General features: G+C 44.3%; 1 protein-coding gene across 2 annotated transcripts in view; it reads left to right on the forward strand.

The window, feature by feature from the left end:
- Positions 1-705: 705 nt before the first annotated feature.
- LOC122548418 (uncharacterized) overlaps positions 706-24,444 on the forward strand; it is a 209,367-nt gene continuing 185,628 nt past the window's right edge. For both annotated transcript variants that reach the window (XM_043687046.2, XM_043687047.2), the window contains exon 1: positions 706-1,137. In XM_043687046.2, the coding sequence (XP_043542981.2) occupies positions 857-1,137 (281 nt within the window). In that variant the 5' untranslated portion in view covers positions 706-856. The remainder of the gene's footprint in view (positions 1,138-24,444) is intronic.

The raw sequence follows: 24,444 nt of genomic DNA on the forward strand, positions 1-24,444 counted from the left end.
ACCCTCTTGGGTCTTCAAATTACTAGTGCAGTGACAATACTGCTACACTATCCTTTAGGGTTTTCAACACAAACATCAGAGGATAGTTTTGATCCGTCAAACACTGGGTTACAGGCTCAGCGTACTCCAGTTGCGCCACAGTACCGCGTGTTTCTTGTTCCTTGGTAACCAGAACTTGGCACGAATATTCAAGGTGCACTCTGACCAGAACAGGGTGGTAGCTCATTACCCCTCCGTGAGTGCTGCTTGGCAATGAGTTAATCAAGATTAGCGTATACCTTCAGAACTCATTCCGTTCCATCCTCAACTACTGCTGCGCTTCCCCGGATTATTCAAGAGTGAAAGATATAGTTGTTATCCTGTTGATTTGGAGCCAATGGGAAGAAGTGATAACAGGGGGAAAGAAAGAAGAAAAAAAAATATTGGTTATTGTACCCTCTGGACATTTGGTGGCGGTACTTAGATGCAAACAGGAGGCTGGGCCAAATGAACCTGTTGGCCGCCGACATGCGAAGACAGCAGTTACCTGTACTGCACCGGGAAATTGAAAACCTGGCCTAATTGGTGCATTATTTCCACCCCCACCATCTCGCTCTCCACATCAGGTTTCGCAATGCTTGTTTGAACAGCAGTCAATTGTTTGGGTTGGCAGTCGAGTGGTGGAAGATGAGGTGAGCGGGGGCTATCTCTCTCTCTCTCTCTCTCGTTCCGTTTGTTTTTTGCTGCGGCAGACCAAGGGAGCGAGCCAAGTCCGGGATCACCCAGGGTCGGTCGAGTGAGTCGCTCTTTCCCCAGGAGCAGCCCCTCCCGAGCGCGGGCACCTCACTGACTGACCTCCCGTCCACCGGAGCCCCCCATGGACAGCTCGGAGGGGGCGAGCCCGCCGCAGAAAGGGCTCAGGATGAGAATCGGCCGCGTCTTCCAACGCAGCAAGTCGGCGGGTGACCAGGAGGGGGACCAGGAAACCCCTGGAGCCGGCGGCAGCGGCTGCAGTCAGGAGCCGGGCTGCCCTCCTGTCTCCCAAGTTGGCGGCGGGAGGAGGAGGAGGAGAAGTTGGGGTAGCTGGAGACGGAAGAAAAAGTCCAACGAGCCTTCGGTGCTATCGACACCTCTGCTAGCCCCGCCGAGAAGCGACACGTAAATATCTTCTTTTACCTCCCTTTTTTAAAAAAAATAATAAAAATGCTGGGGCTATATCTTGATTAAAATGTTAAATATACATTCTTGCCACTTCTAGCCATTTATTGCAGTTTCTTTCGGGAGATGTGACCCCCCACCCCCACCTGTCTCACACCGAGAAGTTCTTTATATGAAAGCTGACCGGTTGACCTGGAATAACCTGGTGACTGTCATCCTGAATAACTGTCCCCTCATTCCCAGCCAGAGGAGCATGTCCTGAGGTTACAACACGTGGAATGGGACGGGACAGCACAGTAGTGTTGTCATGTATCCCCAGGACTGCATTCTCCGTAACATTGTAAAAGTATCCAAATGTAAATGTATCGATGCTAATCAGGACCTCCTGCCTGAATAGGGCTGATCCCGGATAAAGGATCAGCCCAATTCAAAGTATAAGCAGCGGAACTACCCAGCCTGCCAGCCCCTCTCCGCCCCCCGCCCCCCGCAACCTGGGGAAATCTAATGACTGAAGAGATTATCGCCGCCTCCTCATTCATGTCAGCGCTCTGTAATTACTGCACAGCAGACCCACCAGGCTGCACGGTTCAGACCGTGAGGTCAGCCTCAGGTTGTGGCTGGTGATGGTTCATCAACCGGCGCATCGGCTAGGGTAGGCATCACGACTGAAAGGAACATCGCCAGGTTTCCGAGGTTTACGCCAATCCGTACACCAGTTGTTGTTCACAAACAACGCTTTTTTCCCTTGGAAACCTCAGTGGATATTGGTTTCCCGGTGATGTATCTCCATCGATTTCCAACGATTTTCCTCCATCCATTTTTCTGAGAGAGGGATTTTCCCTTTTAAACAGACGATTTTGTTATCCGTTGTTTACATTTATTTGATCGAGGTATGTACACAGTCTCCGCCAGTGTCCTTCGGGTAATCGAGGTTCCTCTTGTACATGATTCCTCTAGATCTCACAAACATTTCAAACTTGCCCTGCATTCTGAAAGCTGCGGAAGTATTAGCAGGCCCATAATTTGGAAAGCTGCTGAGAGCCTGACCGCTGTCCGAAACTCCACCTTGTCTGAACTTTCCTAAACCTACTCTGCGGCGCGCAAACCTGTCCATTTGTACAGTTGGGGACTTATTGGGGCTGTTCGCCATTTGCAGGTGGTAAAGGAGGGGAATGCCTAAAGTGGATGCCGTGCTGATGGATGAGCTGGCTAACTACTTATACAGTGATAATACCAACTCTGTTATTTTGGAGACAACACCTCCTTCCTGTCCCTAAACACTAGTTCCGCTGAACTCCTCACCACTGAGCTTCTGCGTTGGATCCAAGGGCTGGCTGATATTGCAATAGTTCCCTGTGGTCGGGTACTGTATCCCTTGCTTCTAAATCTGCTGGAAACCCACCCTCACAAACATTAATGTCCCCATCTGTTCTTGCCAACCTGATTTTTCATTCAAGATCCATTGAATGTATTGTTGTCTTCCAAATCTATGCCCTAATTCCTGCAAATCTGCATTCAAATCTCTAATCAGTTTTCTAGCCCTGCTAGAGCATTGAAATGGGCAAAATCAAAATCACTGCCTATGGTGCACTGTCCCTTCTCATTGTTCTTGGCTCCGCAGCCTGCACCATTGGATTTGTAACCTAGAGGCACTGGCTAATGCTGTGAGGAGATGCATTAAAATCCCACCATGGTAGAATTTAAACTCACACATAATGAAATCTAGAATTGAAAGATGGTCTCAGGATGAAAGCTGTCACTCAGTGTAAAATCCCAGCTGGTTCACCATGTCCTTCAGCGAAGGAAATCTGCTATACTTAGCCAGTCTGGCTTTTGTGACTCCTGACCCACAGCAATGTGGTTGTTCCCTAACAGGGTTCTAAAAGGGCTTAGCAAGCTATTAGCAATTAGGGATGGGCAGCAACTGTTAATCTTGCAAGTGAAACCTACAAACCAAGAATTAATGAATATCAACCATCCTTCTCCAATGTCTCTTTTCTAATATTCATCCTGAGGGAGGCTCACTAGATTCTACTCTTAGCCATTCAGTTATAGAGTCATAGGGATGTACAGCATGGAAACAGACCCTTCGTTCCAACACGTCCATGCCAACCAGATATCCCAACCCAATCTAGTCCTGCCTGCCAGCACCCAGCCCATATCCCTCCAAACCCTTCCTATTCATATACCATCCAAATGCCTCTTAAATGTTGCAATTGTACCAGCCTCACAGCTCATTCCATACACGTACCATCCTTTGCGTGAAAAAGGTCTCTTTTATATCTTTCCCCTCTCACCCTAAACCTATGCCCTCTAGTTCTGGACTCCCCAACCCCAGGGAAAAGACTTTGTCTATTTATCCTATCCATGCCCCTCATAATTTTGTAAACCTCTATAAGGTCACCCCTCAGCCTCCGACGCACTAGGGAAAACAGCCCCAATCTGTTCAACCTCTCCCTGTAGCTCAGATCCTCCAACCTTGGCAACATCCTTGTAAATCTTTTCTGAACCCTTTCAAGTTTCACAACATCTTTCCGATAGGAAGGAGGCCAGAATTGCATGCAATATTCCAACAGTGGCCTAACCAATGTCCTGTACAGCTGCAACATGACCTCCCAACTCCTGTACTCAATACTCTGACCACGAAATGAAAGCATACCAAACGCCTTCTTCACTATCCTATCTACCTGCGACTCCACTTTCAAGGAGCTATGAACCTGCACTCCAAGGTCTCTTTGTTCAGCAACACTCCCTAGGACGGTACCATTAAGTGTATAAGTCCTGCTAAGATTTGCTTTCCCAAAATGCAGCACCTCGCATTTATCAGAATTAAACTCCATCTGCCACTTCTCAGCCCATTAGCCCATCTGGTCCAGATCCTGTTGTAATCTGAGGTAACCCTCTTCGCTGTCCACTACACCTCCAATTTTGGTGTCATCTGCAAACTTATGAACTGTACCTCTTATGCTCGCATCCAAATCATTTATGTAAATGACAAAAAGTAGAGGGCCCAGCACCGATCCTTGTGGCACTCCACTGGTCACAGGCCTCCAGTCTGAAAAACAACCCTCCACCACCACCCTCTGTCTTCTACCTATGAGCAAGTTCTGTAACCAAATGGCTAGTTCTCTCTGTATTCCATGAGATCTAACCTTGCTAATCAGTCTCCCATGGGGAACCTTGTCGGAACGCCTTACTGAAGTCTATATAGATCCCATTTACTGCTCAGCCCTCATCAATCTTCTTTGTTACTTCTTCACAAAACTCAATCAAGTTTGTGAGACAAGATTTCTCACGCACAAAGCCATGTTGATTATCCCTAATCAGTCCTTGCCTTTCCAAATACATGTACATCCTGTCCCTCAGGATTCCCACCAACAACTTACCCACCACCGAGGTCAGGCTCACTGGTCTATAGTTCCCTGGATTGTCCTTACTGCCCTTCTCAAACAGTGGCACCACGTTTGCCAACCTCCAGTCTTCTGGCACCTCACCTGTGACTATCGATGATACAAATATCTCAGCAAGAGGCCCAGCAATCACTTCTCTAGCTTCCCACGAGTTCTCGGGTACACCTGATCAGGTCCTGGGGATTTATCCACTTTTAACCGTTTCAAGACATCCAGCACTTCCTCCTCTGTAATCTGGACATTTTGCAAGATATCATCATCTATTTCCCTAGAGTCTATATTTCCATATCCTTTTCCACAGTAAATACTGATGCAAACTGTAGGCAGACAATCTGCTGCCTTCTCTTCTTTCCCCTGCACCTTTGAAGGCTGCAAAGATCTCCCCTTCTATTTCTCATCTATGTAATCTTTCAATAACTTCAGTCATACTATCAGTTTCCAAATGTACACTGACATTACCTGTCTACTACCTCTTGTAACTCCCTCACTGGCTCTGTCGTCAGCTGCTTATTTAATATCCAGAGTTGAATGTGCTGCGATTTCCTAAAGTCAAGTATTGGGAAGACTGTAGCCATTGTCTTTAGCTGCCATCACAAACCTCCATTCAATGTCATCAACTTCATTTCGTTCCTATATCATTTTTGGCCTCAGATCTTGCCAATATCTTCAGCTGATCTAAAGGTTGTCCAGACTCAAACTCACACTAAAGCCTTCTTGTACATCTCCATTGTCCTACCTCAATTCATTGGTCTCCCAGTATGGCAAAATCACAGTCCTGCATTCAAATCCTACCAAATCCCTCTGTCTCTGATAGCTCTGCCATCTACCAGTCTTGGAACTCTCAATTCATAGAATCCCAACAATACAGATGGAGGCCCTTCAGCCCATAGGGTCTGCACCAACCCTCCGAAGAGTATCCCACTCAGAACCCCCTCCCACCCTATCCTTGTAATCTTGCATTTCCCGTGGCTAATCAACCTAACCTGCACATCTGTGGACATTATGGGTAATTTAGCATGGCAAGTTCGCCTAATGTGCATATCTTTCACTGTGGGAGGAAATCAGAGCACCCAGAAGAAACTCACACAGACACAGGGAGAACAAGCAAACTCCACACAGTAACCAAAGGCTGAAATCAAATCCTGGTGCTGTGAGGCAGCAATGCTAACCACTGTCCCAGTGTGCCACCCCAGATCTCATTCCCTGAACGGGAATAGAACCCAGACTACTGCGGTGAGAGCACTGAATCCTAATTACTAGACCGCCAGGCAGTGTGATCACTTCTTCCTATCACCTAACAGTTGGTAGCCATATCTTCAGCTACCACCTTCCCAGTAGCTTAAAGTTCCTGTGAAACCTCTGCACTTCTACACTTCCCTCTCCTTCATTAATTCCCGTTAATCCCCAGCTGTTTGAACAAGTTTCTGTGCAACACGCCAGTTGTCTGTTTCTTTGATTCAGCATGCCTTAGGGTGCTGTATTAAGACAAATGCCGTAAATACCTAAGAGGCAACATTTTCATGCAGAGCATGGTGACGGCATGAAATGAGCTGCCAGAGGAAGTGGTGCAGACTGGTACAATTACAACATTTAAAAGGCATCTGGATGAGTATATGAATAGGATGGGTTCAGAGGGATATGGGCCGAAAGCTGGCAAATGGGACTCGATTAATTTTGGATATCTGGTTGGTATGGACAAGTTAGACCGAAGGGTCTTTTTCTGTGCTTTACATCTCTATGACTCTATGTTGTTGACAGCCATCATGCCATATCTATCTTGTGTCAACTCTCAATTAGTCACATACTGGGTCTCAAAATACTTTTTAACTTAGGCTTGAAATTGTGACAGTTGAACACCTGATAAACACGTTTGTTTACATTTATCAGATTGCTACACTGCACCTAATTTGCATATGAGGTTGCTGTATTTGCAAATCTACTTAACGTGAGCTGTGGAAAAGATAGCCCAACCCTCATATTTGACTGTGGAAGGTTGTGTCAACTTAACTGGAGGCTGAAACCTGATGAGATGCAGACTGTGGCTACAAATTTGTGCTTCAGGCAGTGTGGGAGAATTGATTTAGTTTAGAGATCTGTGTGCAATAAAACCTTCAGAAACAAAAATGTTGAGGAAAATATGTACTTGGATTAGCCAGACCTTGGTGGTAATATTGCAGCCCATTCGTCAGAAATTAACAGGTTCAAGTATTACTCTCGTGACTTCAGCACATCACGACACAATCATCAGTGTCACTCAGAAGGGTCACTGGACTTGAACCATTTACTCTGTTTTCTCTCCACAGATGCTGCTGGACCTGCTGAGTTTCTCCAGTAATTTCAAATGCCTGCAGTTACTTGTTTTGTTATAACTGAGCGTGCATTGCTGGAGAAGCTGACTTGCAGATCCGATGCTAAACCAACATCTGTCTGTGCCATCAGGTGGAACATAAAGATCTGATGTTATTATTTTGAAAGAGAACAGAGAAGGCTTCCTGGAGCTGGATAATTATCAATGCACTGCAATTTCTGCCCAAACCCTGTGCTCTAGTAGCTTAAATGCTGCGTGAAGAGCCTGTTGCCCCTCCAGATTGCTGTCAGTTGTCAGCCATTTGATAGATAGTTGAAATGAAACAGGACTTGTGCTCTTCAGACTTAGGAAGCCCCACCTCAGCAAGCTATTGGTTAGTCAGAGACTGGCAGCTATCTGATATCCGCAGTTGGATCCAGTCCTGCAAGTGAGTCTAGCTTCTCATTGGACCCTTGTACGACTGAGAGGTGAAGAGGGAAATCTGGGTGGATTACACCTACAGGAGGACCCAAACTAGGCCTGTTAAGAAATGACCACCCCATGCTTACCACCAGTTCCTTGGCATGGCATTGAATGGCATGGGTCTTTGTCTCCTGCTGCCAGTTAAATCATTGTGGTGGCAGGATGAGGCCCTTAAGTGGGCATCTATTGTTTCAATTGAAGATAATGTGGAAGCAGGCCGTTCAGCCATCAAATCCACACTGATCATCCAAAGAGCATCCCATCCAGACCCACCCCCTATCTTATCCCTGTAACCCTGCATTTCGTATGACCAATCCACTTAATTTACATATCTTTAGACTATGGAAGGAAACTAGAGTACCTGGAGCAAACCCATGCAGACACTGGGAGAATGTGCAAACTTCACACAATCACCTGAGGGTGGAATCACATCTGGTGCTGTGAGACAGCAGTGCTAACCACTGAAGCACTGTGCCACCTAATGGCCTGATGCTTATTCCTCTGCTTCTATAAAATGGAAGTGGTGGCAGGGCTGAGTGACAAGGCGGCAGTGACACTGTCTGCTTAATATACCCTGTTCTTCATCTTCAAACCTGCTGTCAGGAGCATATTAAATATAGCCCAAAGTTTCTTTGCCTGTCTTCATGTATTAACCAATAGATAATGTAGTCAGTCCTTTTAATTATTATCTGTGTAAGCTTGTTGAGTGCAAATTGGCTGCCATATTTACTATATTAGAAACAAGACTGGACTTCAAAAATATGTAACTCGTTGTAAATAGTTTTGTGAAGTCCTGAGACATAAAAGGCGTTAACCTTTATTCCATGGGTCTTCCCACGGGAAACAGCTGATGCTGAATATATTTGCATGTACCGTATACGGTGGACTTATGCATTGTGGAGGGAGTGAATGTTTCCAGTGACGAATAGGTCCCAGTCAAGGAGGTTGCATTGTTCAGGATAGTGTTCAGTTTCTTGAGTTTCGTTGGAAGTGCACACATTCAGCTAAGTGAGAAGTATTCACCCAGGATTTCTACTTTCTTGAGGATGAACTAATTTTGGGGAGTCAAAGGAAATGCAAGAATTCTCAGCTTTTTATCTTCTCCTGCACCCATGATAGTTGGGGTGCGTGGCCCCTGTGTGGTGTGATTGTTACTTGCCATTTATCAGCTCAAACCTGAATATTGTCCCCAGGTCTTTTTGCCTGCAGGCACAGACTGCTTTATTATCTGGGAGGCTGTGAATGAAACTGTATAACTCCAACTGATGTGATGCTTCAAGTGTGTAAATGCATGAGATTGATAGCAAAGCTAAGAGTCCAGAGGATCCAAGGAAATTTGGCATGTTGGACCCACAATTGATTGAATGGCAGGAAGCAGAGGGTGATGGTTATGGGGTGTTTTCTGACTGGAAGTCTGTGACCAGTGGAATCCCACAGGGGTCAGTGTTAGGGCCCTTGCTGTTTTGGTTTATATAAATGAATTTGACTTGAATGTAAGAGGATTGATCAGTAAGGTTGAAGACAATACAAAAATTGGTGGGGAAATAAATAGTGAGGAGGATAGCCTTAGGTTACGGGAGGATAAGCTGATCAGATGGGTTGATCAGTGGCAGACAAAATTCAGAGCTGAAAAATATGTTGCTGGAAAAGCGCAGCAGGTCAGGCAGCATCCAAGGAGCAGGAGAATTGACGTTTTGGGCATAAACCCTTCTTCAGGAATATCGACGTTTCAGGCATAAGCCCTTCTTCAGGAACCTACTGCGAATCCTCTTGCAAGGATGCATTCCTTGAAGAAGCTCTCTTCCTCCCTTTACAAAACTCCAGCATCTGCAGTCCTCACTTTCTCCCAGACAAAATTCAGTCCAGATAAGTGTGAGATGGACAGGACAAACAAGGCAAGGTAACATATGATTAACAATAGACCATGGGAGGCATTGAGGATCAGAGGAATTTTGGTATGCATGTGCACTGGTCCCTTAAGATATCAGGACAGGTGGAAAATGTGGTTAAGAAAGTAGGTAGTATACCTGCATTAATCAAGGCATGGGGTTTAAGAGCAGGGAGGTTATGCTGGAACTTTTTAGAGCATTGGTTTGGCCACAATCAAAGGATTTTGTGCAGTTCTGCTTGTGAAATATTCTATACAGACACTTTGACCAATTTATTACTCCAAGAACATGTGTTTACCCAGCTGCTCATACTTTATCAGACAAACAAAGGGCTTAGTGTTATTCCTTTTCATTCTGTCTCGACCCCTCAGGTTTGTCACAGGGGTAAGTGAATCGATTGGGGTTGGCGTCCAGTCCCTCTAAGTCCAAGGTGTATCAGAAAAGCACACTACACCCCTCTGAAATTCCAGGAAATAGGTCTTAACCCTTCTCGTGGCTAACTCTAGAATTTACCCAAGCTCTTGACTAACCAAATATCAAGTTTTGCGTTTGTTTGTCTTACTTTTCAAAACACCTGGTTTATGGCCCAAATATGGTCAATTGCCTGAATTCTCATTTGTTTTGTTGGATTTTCATTAAATTGTTATCTTTACTTTGGGCTTGTATCAGACTGATACGGGTAGTTACAAGAGACCTTTATCTGAGTATGTTGGAGGAGTGCCGGGGTCAGGATTACAATCATATTCCCTGTCCTGAACAGAATAACATGCAGTTTTATCCCCAACTGATCCTCAATTAGTCTGCTGATTTTTGTACGGTCCCCAAAGCACTCTGGTCAGAGAGCTGAGACTTTAAAGTATCAATTAAGGTATTTAGAATGATCAGCATCCTGCACTTGTTGCTCAAGTTGTATTTGATGCAGTATTTCAAGCACTGCCTGGAGATCCTTCCATTTACTTTGCAGTTCCTGAGTCTGAATTGCTGACTCCTGAACCTAGCTTTCTGCCATCTTGGCATTTTTGTTTGCTGTTTCAAATTGACTTTGATAACTTGAGAGGCAAACTATCTTCTCCTGATTAGCAATCTCTAGGAATTTAATCTTTCCCTTTAATTCCGTGATTTCCGATTGGAAAACTGCCCTTACCTGACTGACACCTTCTAATGCATCAAGTTTCCATTTTAGCTCTGCAATTTTTAACCGTAATTCCTAATTTTCTGACTTGAGCTCGCTTGTCTCAGCATTTCTTTTTGTAATGCATACTTTACGTACCATGTTTCTGCAAAAATATTTAAATGTTCTGATTAAATCTGAAAATTAGTACCTCTATCCTGATCCATCCAGTTGAATCCTGGCCTTCATATGGGGCAGCTGCTTCTTAATTTAGGCTCAGATGGGATTTCTGAGAACACAGGGCTGGTAGGTTCAACTTTGGAGTAACTTAGTCACTTCTTATCGAAGCCCACCAAGGGACGCCAATTGTTGTGGGTAAATCACCAGAGGATATTTTTGATTTGGCCACTTATTAAGAAGCCTGACAGATAATCAAGTACTGAAATAATGGTTTAAACCTTATGGCATGTAGCAACCAAAATAAGACCCCTCAAGTAAGTAAGTTAAAGCTCCCAATTCAACTTGGTTATTATCCGATTAATGGTGGATTAAGCTATGATTCCAACCAACAGTGTCTATCTATGAAAGTTTCCAGGGTGCAATCCTTGCAGGATTGTTCTTCAAAGTTCTGCTGCTGAATTCTTCTGGTTTATTGCATGAAAGCAATGTGTACAATTGAATTCAGTAAGGCATTGTTACCAGGATTTTTGGGAATTTGTTTAGATATATTTGCTCCCTCTGAAATCTAGACTGGAACTCCTTGTCTGCATTACAGAATGTGTGATACCAATAGAATGGGTGCAGCCAACGTAATCTGAACATTAACCTCTTCAAAATCAATTTCTTATATAGCATCTCTCTCTAAACTGTTTCCCCCATATTAACTATTGTGTAGTCTAATATATACTAATTTTACATTTCCTGCTTTCCCATCTGCCCCAGGTGTCTGAATGCAGGCAATCTGGTTGCACACTTTTCTCAGAGTGTACTCTCTTCAGACTTGGATGATTGGTAGATCTCTGTCTTGAGGATTCTTGGCCATGGTTCTAATCTGTGGATTATTCTTTAGTCTCTTAGATTTCCTTTCCAGATGGTGTTGTTCTTTGTGGGTGCTTTTGCAAATCTATTATCTTGAATCTGTGAATATTGGTCTGGCTCTCATGGAGTCGGCGTGCACTCAAATGCCTGGATTTATTGATTAGACTGGTCTTCTTCAGTTGCCTCATGTGTTTGTTTGACTGGTAAACTAGACATTTTCAGATTCTGTAACTGAAAGATTGAGGGTCACTCAGCACTAAGGCAGCACAGTGGCTCAGTGGTTAGCACTGCTGCCTCACAGCGCCAGGGACCCAGGTTTGATTCTAACCGCTGGCGACTGTCTGTGTGCACATTCTCCGTGTTTCCTCCGGGTGCTCTGATTTCCTCCCATAATCCAAAAATGTGCGGATTAGGTGAATTGGCCATGCTAAAATTGACCATTATGTTCAGGGATGTGTTAGTTAGGGGTAAATGTGGAGGTTTAGGGGAATGGGTTTGGGCAGATTACTCTTCGGAGGGGTTGTTGTGGACTTGTAGGGCTGAATGGCCTGTTTCCACACTGTAGGCATTTTATGATTCTATGTGTATCACTGGCATTGACTGTTTTGGATCAGAAGACAGAGAATTGAACATTTCCATTAATTCCAAGAAGTCTGTCATTCAAAGGTGACAACATTAAATAGCTTTTCTCTGCGAATATAGATGATGTCACTTGATTCTTCCTTCATAAATTTGGAAGTACAATGTAGTTTTCAACTGATTGTTGACCAACCAGTTAAGGTGCAGTGGTTTGTTCCTAGACTTGTGTTTGGACAGCTGTTTACTACCATTGTTTCCTGGGAGGTTGTCAATTTCCTCCAACTGGGAGAAAGTGAGGACTGCAGATGCTGGAGATCAGAGTCGAGAGTGTGGAGCTGGAAAATCACAGCAGGTCAGGCGGCATCCGAGGAGTAGGAGAATTGATGTTTCGGCATAAGCCCTTCATCAGGAAATTTCCTCCAACTGTTCTGATAAAGTTGAGATCAAGATATACATGCAGGCTTAAAAGGGAAAGTTGGTTGTTTGCAAACAACATATACATTTTTGTGCATTACATTGTGGTCTAACTTGCAGCAGCCTATGCTTCTGACAGCTATTCCACTTGTACTATATAGTCTTATTTCTGTAAACTGTAATTTCCGCTTCTTTAGCTGTGGCAATTTGTTTGATCGGAAAGTCATACCTTCTCCTGTATTATGTACAAAATAAACAGCACGGTCATTGGTGTAGACATTTGTTGTCTCTTTTGGTTCATCTGAATTAGTTCTCTTGGGAAAACCTTAGGTATCTCTTTGAATGCAGGTATCTTTTCTTACGATAGTGAGTGTTCTACTGTGTAGACTTCATTTATGTGTGAGCCCCAATAGTTGCATTGTTCTCAAATTCTTTCTTATTGCTGTACATCTTCTACAAATTAACGATAAATTTACAAATGTAGCATTCCTTACTGATGATTGGACATTGACTGTGCCTGTGAGCTCTTCTTGTCCCACAGCACAAAGACTTTATTTTGCATCATATAGTTAGGCTTGTTCTCCAGTAGACTTGCTACATGCCTCTTTAGAGTGGCAATGTGTTATCATGTGAATATACTCTGTTGCCCCCTTTTGCATTGCTGCTACCAAGTGGTATTTCCCCAGATCATCACGTACTTTGTGATATTTGCTACCTCACCAGAAATGTGGTACTGTGGGAGGGTTGTTTCAGGTAGTTCACTGCCACAAATCCTCATTTGCTTTGGCTCGGCACTATCTCGTGGTTAGTTGTAGAGAATATGCCACTTTAGAGTATTTACAGAAGAGGCACTGTTCTTTGGTAGCAAGAAGGTTTATTGCATGATAGTAATAAATAAAATTACATTTGATCAGGCATAATTATGAGAATCACAGAGAGCTGCTCCCTTTGAAAGCTAGAGTAGCACTGCTTGTCTTTATGTGTATTCTATGTGTCGGCATTGATTAATTTAATTGATTGATAGCATTGGCAGTGTTTTCTGTGGAACTCAAGGGATTGGGGTAAATCATCATATTTTGTGATGTGCTCAGCTTTATTTGCCAATATTAAGAGCCTGTCCTCCAGCAGAAATTGAGAGCTGACTCAATCCTCTTCAGGGAGGTGGAAACAGAACACATGTGCAAGGCACAACTATCTGATCCAGATCACAGGGGGATGTTTGGCTACACCATGCAGTTAAACTATTGTACAAATAAGTATAACGCAGTGTAAATTAATTCTTATCAAACTAAGGTGCTCAGCGTGCTTAACAAGGGACAAGCATCAACAAACCCAGTGACTCAGTGGGTAGCACTGCTGCCTCACAGTGCCAGGGACCCGGATTTAATTCCAGCCTTGGGCGACTGTCTGTGTGGAGTTTGCACATTCTTCATGTCTGCGTGGGTTTCCTCCGGGTGCTCCAGTTTCCTCCCATAGTCCAAAGATGTGCAGGTCAGGTGAATTGGCCATGCTAATTTGTCACAGGGATGTATAGGTTAGATGCATGAATTAGAGGAAATGTTGAGCAATTGAATAGGGGAAAGGGTCTGGGTGGGATCCTCTTTGGAGGGTTGGTGTGGACTTGTTGGGCTAAATGGCCTGTTTCCACATTGTAGGGATTCTGTGATTCACCAGCTATGATGCCATGCTTTCAAAGCAGATATCAAGTGTGTGCAGAAGGAATGTTCTCTGCCTCTGCAGCATTTGCAAGGCTTGCTTTATAGAACAGTGCAACCGTCAGTTGGATGAACATCCAGCTTGTGATGGAAAGTGAAGCCAGCAGTGTGGGTTCAATTTCCACACTGGCTGAGGTGATTGCGAAGATCCCACCTTCTCAAGCTTGCCCCTCCCCTGAGGTATGGTGACTCTCAAAATTTGGGACTTCATGTTGAGGTTGTACAGGATGTTGGTGAGGCCACTTTCAGGTACTGTGTCCAGTTCTGGTCACCCTGCTGTAGGAAGGATTTTAAATTGGAGAGGTTTCAGAAAAGACTTACCAGAATGTAACCAGGATTGGACGGCTTGAGGTATGAGGAGAGGCTGGATAGGATGTGACTTTTTCTCCTGGAATGTAGGAGGTTGAGGGGTGACCATATAAAGGTTTATAAACTCATGAAGGGCATAGACAAGATGGCTAGCGTACGTCTTTTCCCTTGGGTAGAGGAGTTCAAAACTGGAGGGCCTATTTCTAAGGTCACGGGGAAAGATTTAAATGGGACCAGAGGGGCAACCTTTTTACACAGGGAGTGGTTAATATGTGGAAGGAACTGCCAGAGGAATTGCTGGATGCAGATACAGTTACAATTTTTAAAAGGTATTTGGACAAGTACATAAATAGGAAAGGTTTAGATGTAATCCCCTGAACACTCTCATGAAGTTTTTCTTCACAGTATTACTGCTCTTGTCCATGTTCAAGTAATTGCAACTCTCCCCCTACCAGCCCTGCTACCCCCAGCCCCATCACAACCGTTATAACTAATCTATCATTCCCGCACCTGCCTATAACTGCCTGCAGATTTGTTCCTCCACATACTTACAACTAATTAGTGGTCTTTAGGCTGCCATGTAGTTATTCTATCTTTATTCTTTTACTCTAGTCAAATCAATTCTGTCATTGAACCCCCAGAGACATCTTCAAATACTGCAATGCTGTCCTTAATCAATACTGCCACTCTCTTCCTTTCCTATATTTCCAAAACACCCAGGAATAGTTTACACGCAGTCCTGCCTTTGCTTTCACCAGCTCTCTGTTATTGCCACAATATCAGAATTTCACAAGACAACCTGCACCCATAATTTACAAATCTTATTCACTATATGCCATACAATCATGTACATGCTGTGTAACCTGAACAGGAAATCTTTTAACTTCTCCCTCACTTCAACTCTACCCATTAATTTACTATTCTCTATTATAGTCTTTTCAGTCTCTCCATCTATTTTGTGCACCCTGGTATTGCTCTCTAATATTCGCTGCTGGTTTCTATGCCCCTGCTGAGCTAGCTTAGGGCCTCCCTTCTAATAACAGCACCAGCAAAATACCTTGCAAGGAATTTAGTTTCTGTTCTATGCAATTGCAACCTGTCTGACTTATACAGGTGCCATTTCCCCAGAGCTAGTCCAAGGAATTTGAAGCTCTCCCCCCTTACACAATCTTTCCAGCTGCACTTTCATCTGTTTTATCCTCCTATCTCTGCATGGGCTGGTGCATGGTACTGGGAGTGTTCAGGGGATTACATCTTCTGAGGTCATGCTCATTAATTTTCTATTGTAGCTGCCTAAATTTTGTCTGTAATATCACATTCCCTATTCCACCAATGTTGATAGTAGCAAAGTGAATTAGAATTTCTGGTTCGAGAATGTGGTGCTGGAAAAGCACAGCAGGTCATGCAGCATCCAAGGAACAGGAAATTCGACATTTTGGGCAAAAACCCTTCATCAGGAATTGAAGCCAGCACCACACACTCAATTCTAATCTCCAGCATTTGCAGTCCTCACTTTCGCCTATAATCTCTGGTTGATTACCCAGAAACACATGATTCTGAGTACACATTATCCTCAAATTAAGGGACAGTTGGTACTGAGATGGAAGGTGACATCTGCATTATGAGTACTTTTTGTTATGAGAAAATCATTATTTCTAGAGCTAAAAGTCCCAGAAATTAGAGTATTGGTCTTTCTTTAACCATACCTACTCTGAAGGTTATTAAGGTAAGGTTGTCATTGTCCCACGTGACCATTGGAAGACACTTTCATTAGAGGGAGATGACTAGAGTCGTACAGCACAGAAACAGAGCCTTCGGTCAACTCATCCATGCCAACCAGGTTTCCCAACCCAAACTAGTCCTAAATTGCCTGCATTTGGCTCATGTCCCCCTAAACCTTTCCTATTTGTGTACTTGTCCAAATACCTTTTAAAAATTGTAACTGTATCTGCATCCAACAATTCCTCTGGCAGTTCATTCCACATATGAACCACTCCCTGTGTAAAAAGGTTGCCCCTCTGGTCCCATTTAAATCTTTCCCCGTGACCTTAGAAATAGGCCCTCCAGTTTTGAACTCCTCTACCCTAGGGAAAAGACATACGCTAGCCATCTTGTCTATGCCCTTCATGATTTTATAAACCTTTATATGGTCACCCCTCAACCTCCTACATTCCAGGAGAAAAAGTCACATCCTATCCAGCCTCTCCTCATACCTCAAGCCGTCCAATCCTGGTTACATTCTGGTAAGTCTTTTCTGAACCCTCTCCAATTTAATATCCTTCCTACAGCAGGGTGACCAGAACTGGACACAGTACTTGAAAGTGGCCTCACCAACATCCTGTACAACCTCAACATGAAATCCCAAATTTTAAGAGTCACCATACCTCAAGGGAGGGGCAAGCTTGAGAAGGTGGGATCTTCACAGTCACCTCAGCCAGTGTGGAAATTGAACCCACACTGCTGGCTTCACTTTCCATCACAAACTGGATGTTCATCCAACTGACGGTTGCACTGTTCTATAAAGCAAGCCTTGCAAATGCTGCAGAGGCAGAGAACATTCCTTCTGCACACACTTGATGTCTGCTTTGAAAGCATGGCATCATAGCTGGTGAATCACAGAATCCCTACAATGTGGAAACAGGCCATTTGGCCCAACATGTGAAGGAGATGTTCCCAAAACCATTGGGACAGAGAAGGAAACTCAGTCATGAGAGTAAAATTGTCAAGGTGTAAGTGTTCCAATAAGATGTCGATACTTAGAGTGTTGATGAGACACTTGGACCAGAAGAAATTCATAAAATGCTATGAAAGACGTGACAATAAATTGATCAAATCAAATCAAATTATGACTTTCCTGGACCCTGCATGATGTCAAAGAACTCAAAAATTGCAAACATTATGCCCTTGCCCATAAATGTAAGGAAAAAACCAGCAATTAGTTATTCAGGATAGAATTAAGTAATATGATCAAGTATGGATTGACTGGTGTGAGTCAGCATGGATTTCTGGAGGGAAAATCTTGTTTAACAAACTTGCTGGAGTTCTTTGAGGAAATACAGACAGGACAATGCTGTTGATGTGGCATACATGGACTATCAAAAGGTTCTTGAAATAGTGACACACAACAGACATCTCAGAAAAGTTATATCGCATGGAATAAAGAGAACAATTGCAATGTGTATTCAAAATCGGCAAAGTGGATGGTTTTAATGGATATTTTTCAGGTCAAAGGAAGGTTCGTTAGTGACCTTCCTTAGGAGTCTTGGAATGCAGCAGACAATTTCCTAGTTTAACAATAAAACTAAATTTGGAAGCATAGTAAACTGAGAATGGAGGACAGGACCGGATTGGAATAGGACTTTAACAATTTGGTGGAGAGGTGACAGATGAAGTTCAACATGAAGAAACGTGACGTGATGCATTTCAGTGGGAAGGACACTAAAAGACAGTATAAACTAAAGGGTAGTATTCTAAAGGGTGTGCACGAACAGATGTATATGTACATAATTCATTGAAGTTGGCAGGATGGGTGGAGAGAGGGGTTAATAAAGCAAACAGTATCCTAGGCTTTATTAATAGTGGCATGGAGTACCAATGCAGAAAAGTTATGCTGAACTTGTATAGGACACTGGTTTGACCCGAGATAGAGTATTGTGTACAGTTCTTGGCACCACATTTTAGAAAGAATGTGAGTGCATTGAAGAATGTTTAAATTAAATTTATGAGATTGTTTCCAGGGATGAGAAACTTCAGTTATGACGATACACTGAATAAGTTAGGAATATTTTCAGTGGACAGGAGAACACTAAGAGGAGATTAAATTCCCATTTTCAACATCATGAGATGCCTGAATAGATAGACAAAGGGAAACTGTTGCTACTCATAAATAGATCGAGAATGAGAGGGCACAAATTTAAAACAATTTGTGAAAGAAGTAAATTAATGTGATGTGAGAAGAAATGTTTTCACACAGCAAGATTGTGGAATGCTCTGACTGAAAATGTGGTGAATTAAGGTTTAAGTGAGACATTCAAGAGGGCATTTTATGATTACTTAAGTCGAAATAATGTGAAGGCCTCTGGGCAAAAAGAGAGGGAATGGCACATGTCATGGCGCACATTTGGAGAGCTGATACAAGCATGTTAGACTGAATGGCTTCCTTCTGCACCATAACAATTCCATGATTCTATGTTCAGGGACTGTGCAGGTAATTGTAATGTTCAGCATCACCTGATTAAGTTTTTGCTGAATGTGTGTGCAATCTGATAAAATAAAAACAAAAGATTAAATTGTTCAGAATTTTGATGTGTACCCTCTGTTGCTCAGTAAGTTTGTCGAACAATAATAATTATATTCTGTTAGCACCTTTTTAAAGAAATGAAATATCTCTGCAGTATTGTAAATCAAAGTATGACATCAAGCCATTTAAAATATTAAGTCAAAGAGGTATGTTTTAAGGAGTGTCTTAAAGAGATTGGATAGTTTAGGGTGGGAATTCCAGAGCTTCGGGCCTAACCAAAATAAACTGGGGATAGTCAAGACTCCAGTATTAGAGGAACCTAGTTACTTTGATGGTTGTAGGGCTGGAGGCAATTGCAGAGATTGTGATGAGTGAGGCCATTGGCATTCTCTGCTCCATTAAACCCCAGTTCCTAAGTTTTGTTTGCAAACAGTATTGTAGGCAAAAGCAGAAGCTTCTCAGCTTAGTGAGGAATTCTTAAGCAAAAGCAAAAGAAAAGTCCACATGCAGCTCAGCAACTGAACTCATGTCCACATCAGGCTGAAACTAAAGCTCAGATTCCAAGCTATAAATGGAAAAGAAAAAGAAAATGACCAGAAATAAATTTTGAAGCTACCAAGCCACTCAATCAAAATAGCTAGCGAAATGATCCCGTAGTCATTTACATGCCCACGATTTAAGCAATTAATGATTGTGTGTAGCATTAAAAACAAGTTTGTGTGCTCCACAGCAAACTATAAGTATTAACAATGTAGATGAATCCACCTCAACATTTCATTAATCATAAGTTGTTTCAAGTGGATTTGGAATCATTATTTGTAAATCATTCAAATCTGATACTTAATAAAATTTACCACAAGGAATACTGAAGTAATTAAAAGACCACATTCTGTAATAATAGGCAGGATTTTGTAATCAAAAGCCTTGTTTTCCTAACCAGTGTGTATTATTGAGTTGCTGGACAAGGGAATTGCAGCTGATGTGGTAATACTTGGATTTTCTTTTGAAAACTTTTGGCCAGGTTCCATACTGAGGATTAATAGCTAAACTACAGTCACTGAACAAGAGGCAAAGTATGATGCTAAAGTTAAAAGAAAACGTGTCCTGAGCAATGTGGAGGATTGTATGTCCTGGTGAACGTATATACATAAGAAATAGAGTTTAATGTAGCACTCACAAGGAATCCAGGCCAGTTGTAGTTCTAAGGTAAAACTGGGTTAGAAGACTGGGCTCAGAGTCCTGAGTTGTTGGTGGCAGGAGAAGGAAGGGAACATTGACATGGAGCAGCTTTCTCTTCACGACTTGCAATGACTCTTGATTGTGAGAGAGGACGAAAAATGTGTTTTCCAGAAATTTCAGCATTTGACATGCTTTAAACATTACCAAATGTCAGAGAGGGATTTTTTTTCCCCTTTATCTTTCCATGTGATATGGCCATCACTGGCAAGACCGGCGTTTGTTGTCCGCCCCCAAGTGACCTTGAACTGCGTGGTCATTTCAGAGGGCAATGAAGCGCATTACTATGGGTCTGGATTCACATAGGCTCGACCAGAAAATATGGCAGATTTCCTTCCCTTAGGGTAGCATGGTGATTCAGTAGTTAGCACTGCTGCCTCACAATTCAATTCCACCCTCTGGTGACTGTCTGTGTGCAAATTCTCCCCGTGCCTGTGTGGGTTTCCTCTGGGAGCTCCGGTTTCCTCCCACAGTTCAAAGATGTGCAGGTCAGGTGGATCAGCCATGCTAAAGTGCCCATAGTGTCCAGGGATGTGCAGGCAAGGTGGATTAGCAAGGATAATGCAGGGTTATAAGAATAAGGTAGGATGTTCTTCGGAGGGTCAGTGTGACTTGATGGGCCAAATGGCCCACTTCCACGCTATAGACTCTATGATTCTATGGTAGCAGGGAACCAAATGAGATTTTGCAACAATTGACGATTATTTCATTGTCTCTGGTTTTCAATTCCAGATTATATCAATTAAATTTTAATTACACCAGCTGCCATGGTGGGATTTGAACATTTTGCCTTCAAAGTATCAGACTGGGCCTCTGGCTCACTAGTCCAGTGACATTGCCATTATGCCATGTCCCCCATTACAGGCCACAGGTTTCCTTTTGCTCCACCAAGATCAAAACCCTTAAGCTATTGTGGGGATGGTTGAATGCAGTTACCCTTTTCTGGGATACCTATTTCTTCTTGATGTGGCAGAGGAGGTGGAGCCAGGGGAGCTGAGGGCCTAGTGGTATTATTGCTGGTCGATTAATCCAGAGACCCCTAAGTAAAGATCTGGGCACCAGCTCCGAATCTCACCATGGCAGATGTGGAATTTGAAATCTATAAAAACAAATCTTGAATTAAAAGTCATGAATCCATTGTCAATTGTTGGAAAAAACCCCTCCCATCTGGTTAGAGAAGGAGACTGCCATCCTAGTCTGGCCTACAGATAACTCCAGACCCACAGCAATGGGTTGACTCTTAACTGCCCTGTGGATAATTAAGGATGGGCAATAAATAAGAGGTTGACTTGCAGTGAATTTGGCAAACAGCAGCAGTGAATGAGCTCCCATCTTGCTGGTTACTGGGACAGCTATATTTGCATAGGCAATTTGCAATGGACATTCTTCTTTGAGTGTCAGTAATTAGGAGGAGCAAATTCTCCGAAAAGGAGCAAATTTGCGATGTGCTTAGTACAGATTCTGCTCAGAAATACAAATTTTAGGAAGGACAAGTGAATCTTGTGCTATAAATCTATAAAGGAAAGAGGTGAGTTATTTCTTGATAACTTCACAGAAATACCATGTCTTGCCACATTTGGGCTCTGTGTGATTGCTGACAGAATTTACCAGAGGTGACAAGCCTCTAAAAAAGCAGGAGGAGTCATAAGAACTGTTTACAATGCTGTAACAAGCTGCTATTTTTCTATCAACATTATTTTGACACATTAAGACTGAAAATCTACTTTAAGTTTTGTTACAGGTGCAATAAGTGTAAATACCACACAACATTTCCATAGAATCATCAAGTCCGAGAGTCATACAGCAAGGAAACAGACCCTTCGGTCCAACCAGTCCATGCAGAACATAATCACAAACTAAACTAGTCCCACCTGGTGCAGCTGTCCCTCCAAACCTATCCTATACATGTACTTAGAGGAGAAAGTGAGGTCTGCAGATGCTGGAGATCAGAGATGGAAATGTGTTGCTGGAAAAGCGCAGCAGGTCAGGCAGCATCTAGGGAACAGGAGAATTGACGTTTCGGGCATTAGCCCTTCTTCAGGAATGAGGAAAGTTGGTCCAGCAGGCTAAGATAAAAGATAGGGAGGAGGGACTTGGGGGAGGGGCGTCGGAAATGTGATAGGTGGAAAGAGGTCAAGGTGAGGGTGATAGGTCAGACTGGGGTGGGGGCGGAGAGGTCGGGAAGAAGATTGCAGGTTAGGAAGGCGGTGCTGAATTTGATGGATTTGACTGAGACAGGCTGGGGGGAGGGGAAATGAGGAAACTGGTGAAATCCGAGTTCATCCCTTGTGGTTGGAGGGTTCCTAGCCGGAAGATGAGGCGTTCTTCCTCCAACCGTCGTTTCGCTGTGGTCTGACGATGGAGGAGTCCAAAGACCTGCATATCCTTGGTGGAGTGGGAGGGGGAATTGAAATGTTGAGCTACAGGGTGGTTGGGTTGGTTGCTCCGGGTGTCCCAGAGGTGTTCCCTGAAACGCTCCGCAAGTTGGCGGCCCGTCTCCCCAATATAGAGGAGGCCACATCGGGTACAGAGGATGCAATAGATGATATGTGTGGAGGTACAGGTGAATCTGTGGCGGATATGGAAGTTTCCTTTGGGGCCTTGGAGGGAGGTGAGGGGGGAGGTGTGGGCGCAAGTCTTGCACCTCCTGCGGTTGCAGGGGAAGGTGCCGGGAGTGGAGGTTGGGTTGGTGGGGGGTGTGGATCTGACGAGGGAGTCACGGAGGGAGTGGTCTTTACGGAATGCTGATAGGGGAGGGGAGGGAAATATATCCTTGGTGGTGGGGTCCGTTTGTAGGTGGCGGAAATGGCGGCGGATGATGCGCTGTACATGGAGGTTAGTGGGGTGGTAGGTGAGGACCAGTGGGGTTCTGTCCTGGTGGCGGTTGGAGGGGCGGGGTTCAAGGGCGGAGGATCGGGAAGTGGAAGAGATGCGGTGGAGGGCATCGTCGACCACGTCAGGGGGGAAAATTGCGGTCCTTGAAGAAGGAGGCCATCTGGGATGTGCATTTTTGGAACTGGTCCTCCTGGGAGCAGATGCGGCGGAGTCGAAGGAATTGGGAGAATGGAATGGTGTTTTTACAGGGGGCAGGATGGGAGGAGGTGTAGTCCAGGTAGCTGTGGGAGTCGGTTGGTTTGTAGTAGATGTCCGTGTTGATTCGATCGCCTGAGATAGAAATAGAAAGGTCGAGGAAGGGGAGGGAGGAATCTGAGACTGTCCAGGTGAATTTGAGGTCGGGGTGGAAGGTGTTGGTGAAGTGGATGAACTGTTCAACCTCCTCGTGGGAGCACGAGGCGGCGCCGATACAGTCATCGATGTAGCGGAGGAAAAGGTGGGGGGTGGGGCCAGTGTAGTTGCGGAAGATGGATTGTTCCACATATCCTACGAAGAGGCAGGCATAGCTGGGGCCCATGCGGGTGCCCATGGTTACTCCTTTGGTTTGGAGGAAGTGGGAGGATTGGAAAGAGAAGTTGTTCAGGGTGAGGACCAGTTCAGTCAGTCGAAGGAGGGTGTCTGTGGAAGGGTACTGGTCGGTACGGCGGGAAAGAAAGAAGCGGAGGGCTTTGAGTTCTTCGTGATGGGGGATGGAGGTGTACAGGGACTGGATGTCCATGGTGAAAATAAGGCGTTGGGGACCGGGGAAGCGAAAATCATGGAGCAGGTGGAGGGCATGGGTGGTGTCCCGAACGTAGGTGGGGAGTTCTTGGACTAAGGGGGACAGGACGGTGTCAAGGTATGCGGAGATGAGTTCGGTGGGGCAGGAGCAGGCGGAGACAATGGGTCGGCCGGGGCAGTCAGGTTTGTGGATTTTGGGCAGGAGGTAGAAGCGGGAGGTGCGGGGTTGTGGGACTATGAGGTTGGAGGCGGTGGATGGGAGATGGACTCCTCCATCGTCAGACCACAGCGAAACGACGGTTGGAGGAAGAACGCCTCATCTTCCGGCTAGGAACCCTCCAACCACAAGGGATGAACTCGGATTTCACCAGTTTCCTCATTTCCCCTCCCCCCAGCCTGTCTCAGTCAAATCCATCAAATTCAGCACCGCCTTCCTAACCTGCAATCTTCTTCCCGACCTCTCCGCCCCCACCCCAGTCTGACCTATCACCCTCACCTTGACCTCTTTCCACCTATCACATTTCCGACGCCCCTCCCCCAAGTCCCTCCTCCCTATCTTTTATCTTAGCCTGCTGGACCAACTTTCCTCATTCCTGAAGAAGGGCTAATGCCCGAAACGTCGATTCTCCTGTTCCCGAGATGCTGCCTGACCTGATGCGCTTTTCCAGCAACACATTTCGATCTCTATACATGTACTTATCCAAATGTCATAGAGTCATAGAGATGTACAGCACGGAAACAGACCCTTCAGTCCAACTCATCCAGGCTGACCAGATATCCCAACTCAATCTAGTCCCACTTGCCAACACCTGGAACATATCCCTCCAAGCCCTCCCTATTCATATACCCACCCACATGCCTTTTAAATGTTGCAATTGTACCACTTCTTCTGACAGCTCATTCCACACATGTACCACCGTCTGTGTGAAAAAGTCGGCCCTTAGGTCTCTTTTATATTTTTCCACTCTCACCCTAAATCTA

Source organism: Chiloscyllium plagiosum, unplaced genomic scaffold (assembly GCF_037043375.1).
Source record: "Chiloscyllium plagiosum isolate Xiang-an unplaced genomic scaffold, Cpla_swu_hap1 HiC_scaffold_3, whole genome shotgun sequence".
Lineage (NCBI taxonomy): Eukaryota > Metazoa > Chordata > Chondrichthyes > Orectolobiformes > Hemiscylliidae > Chiloscyllium > Chiloscyllium plagiosum.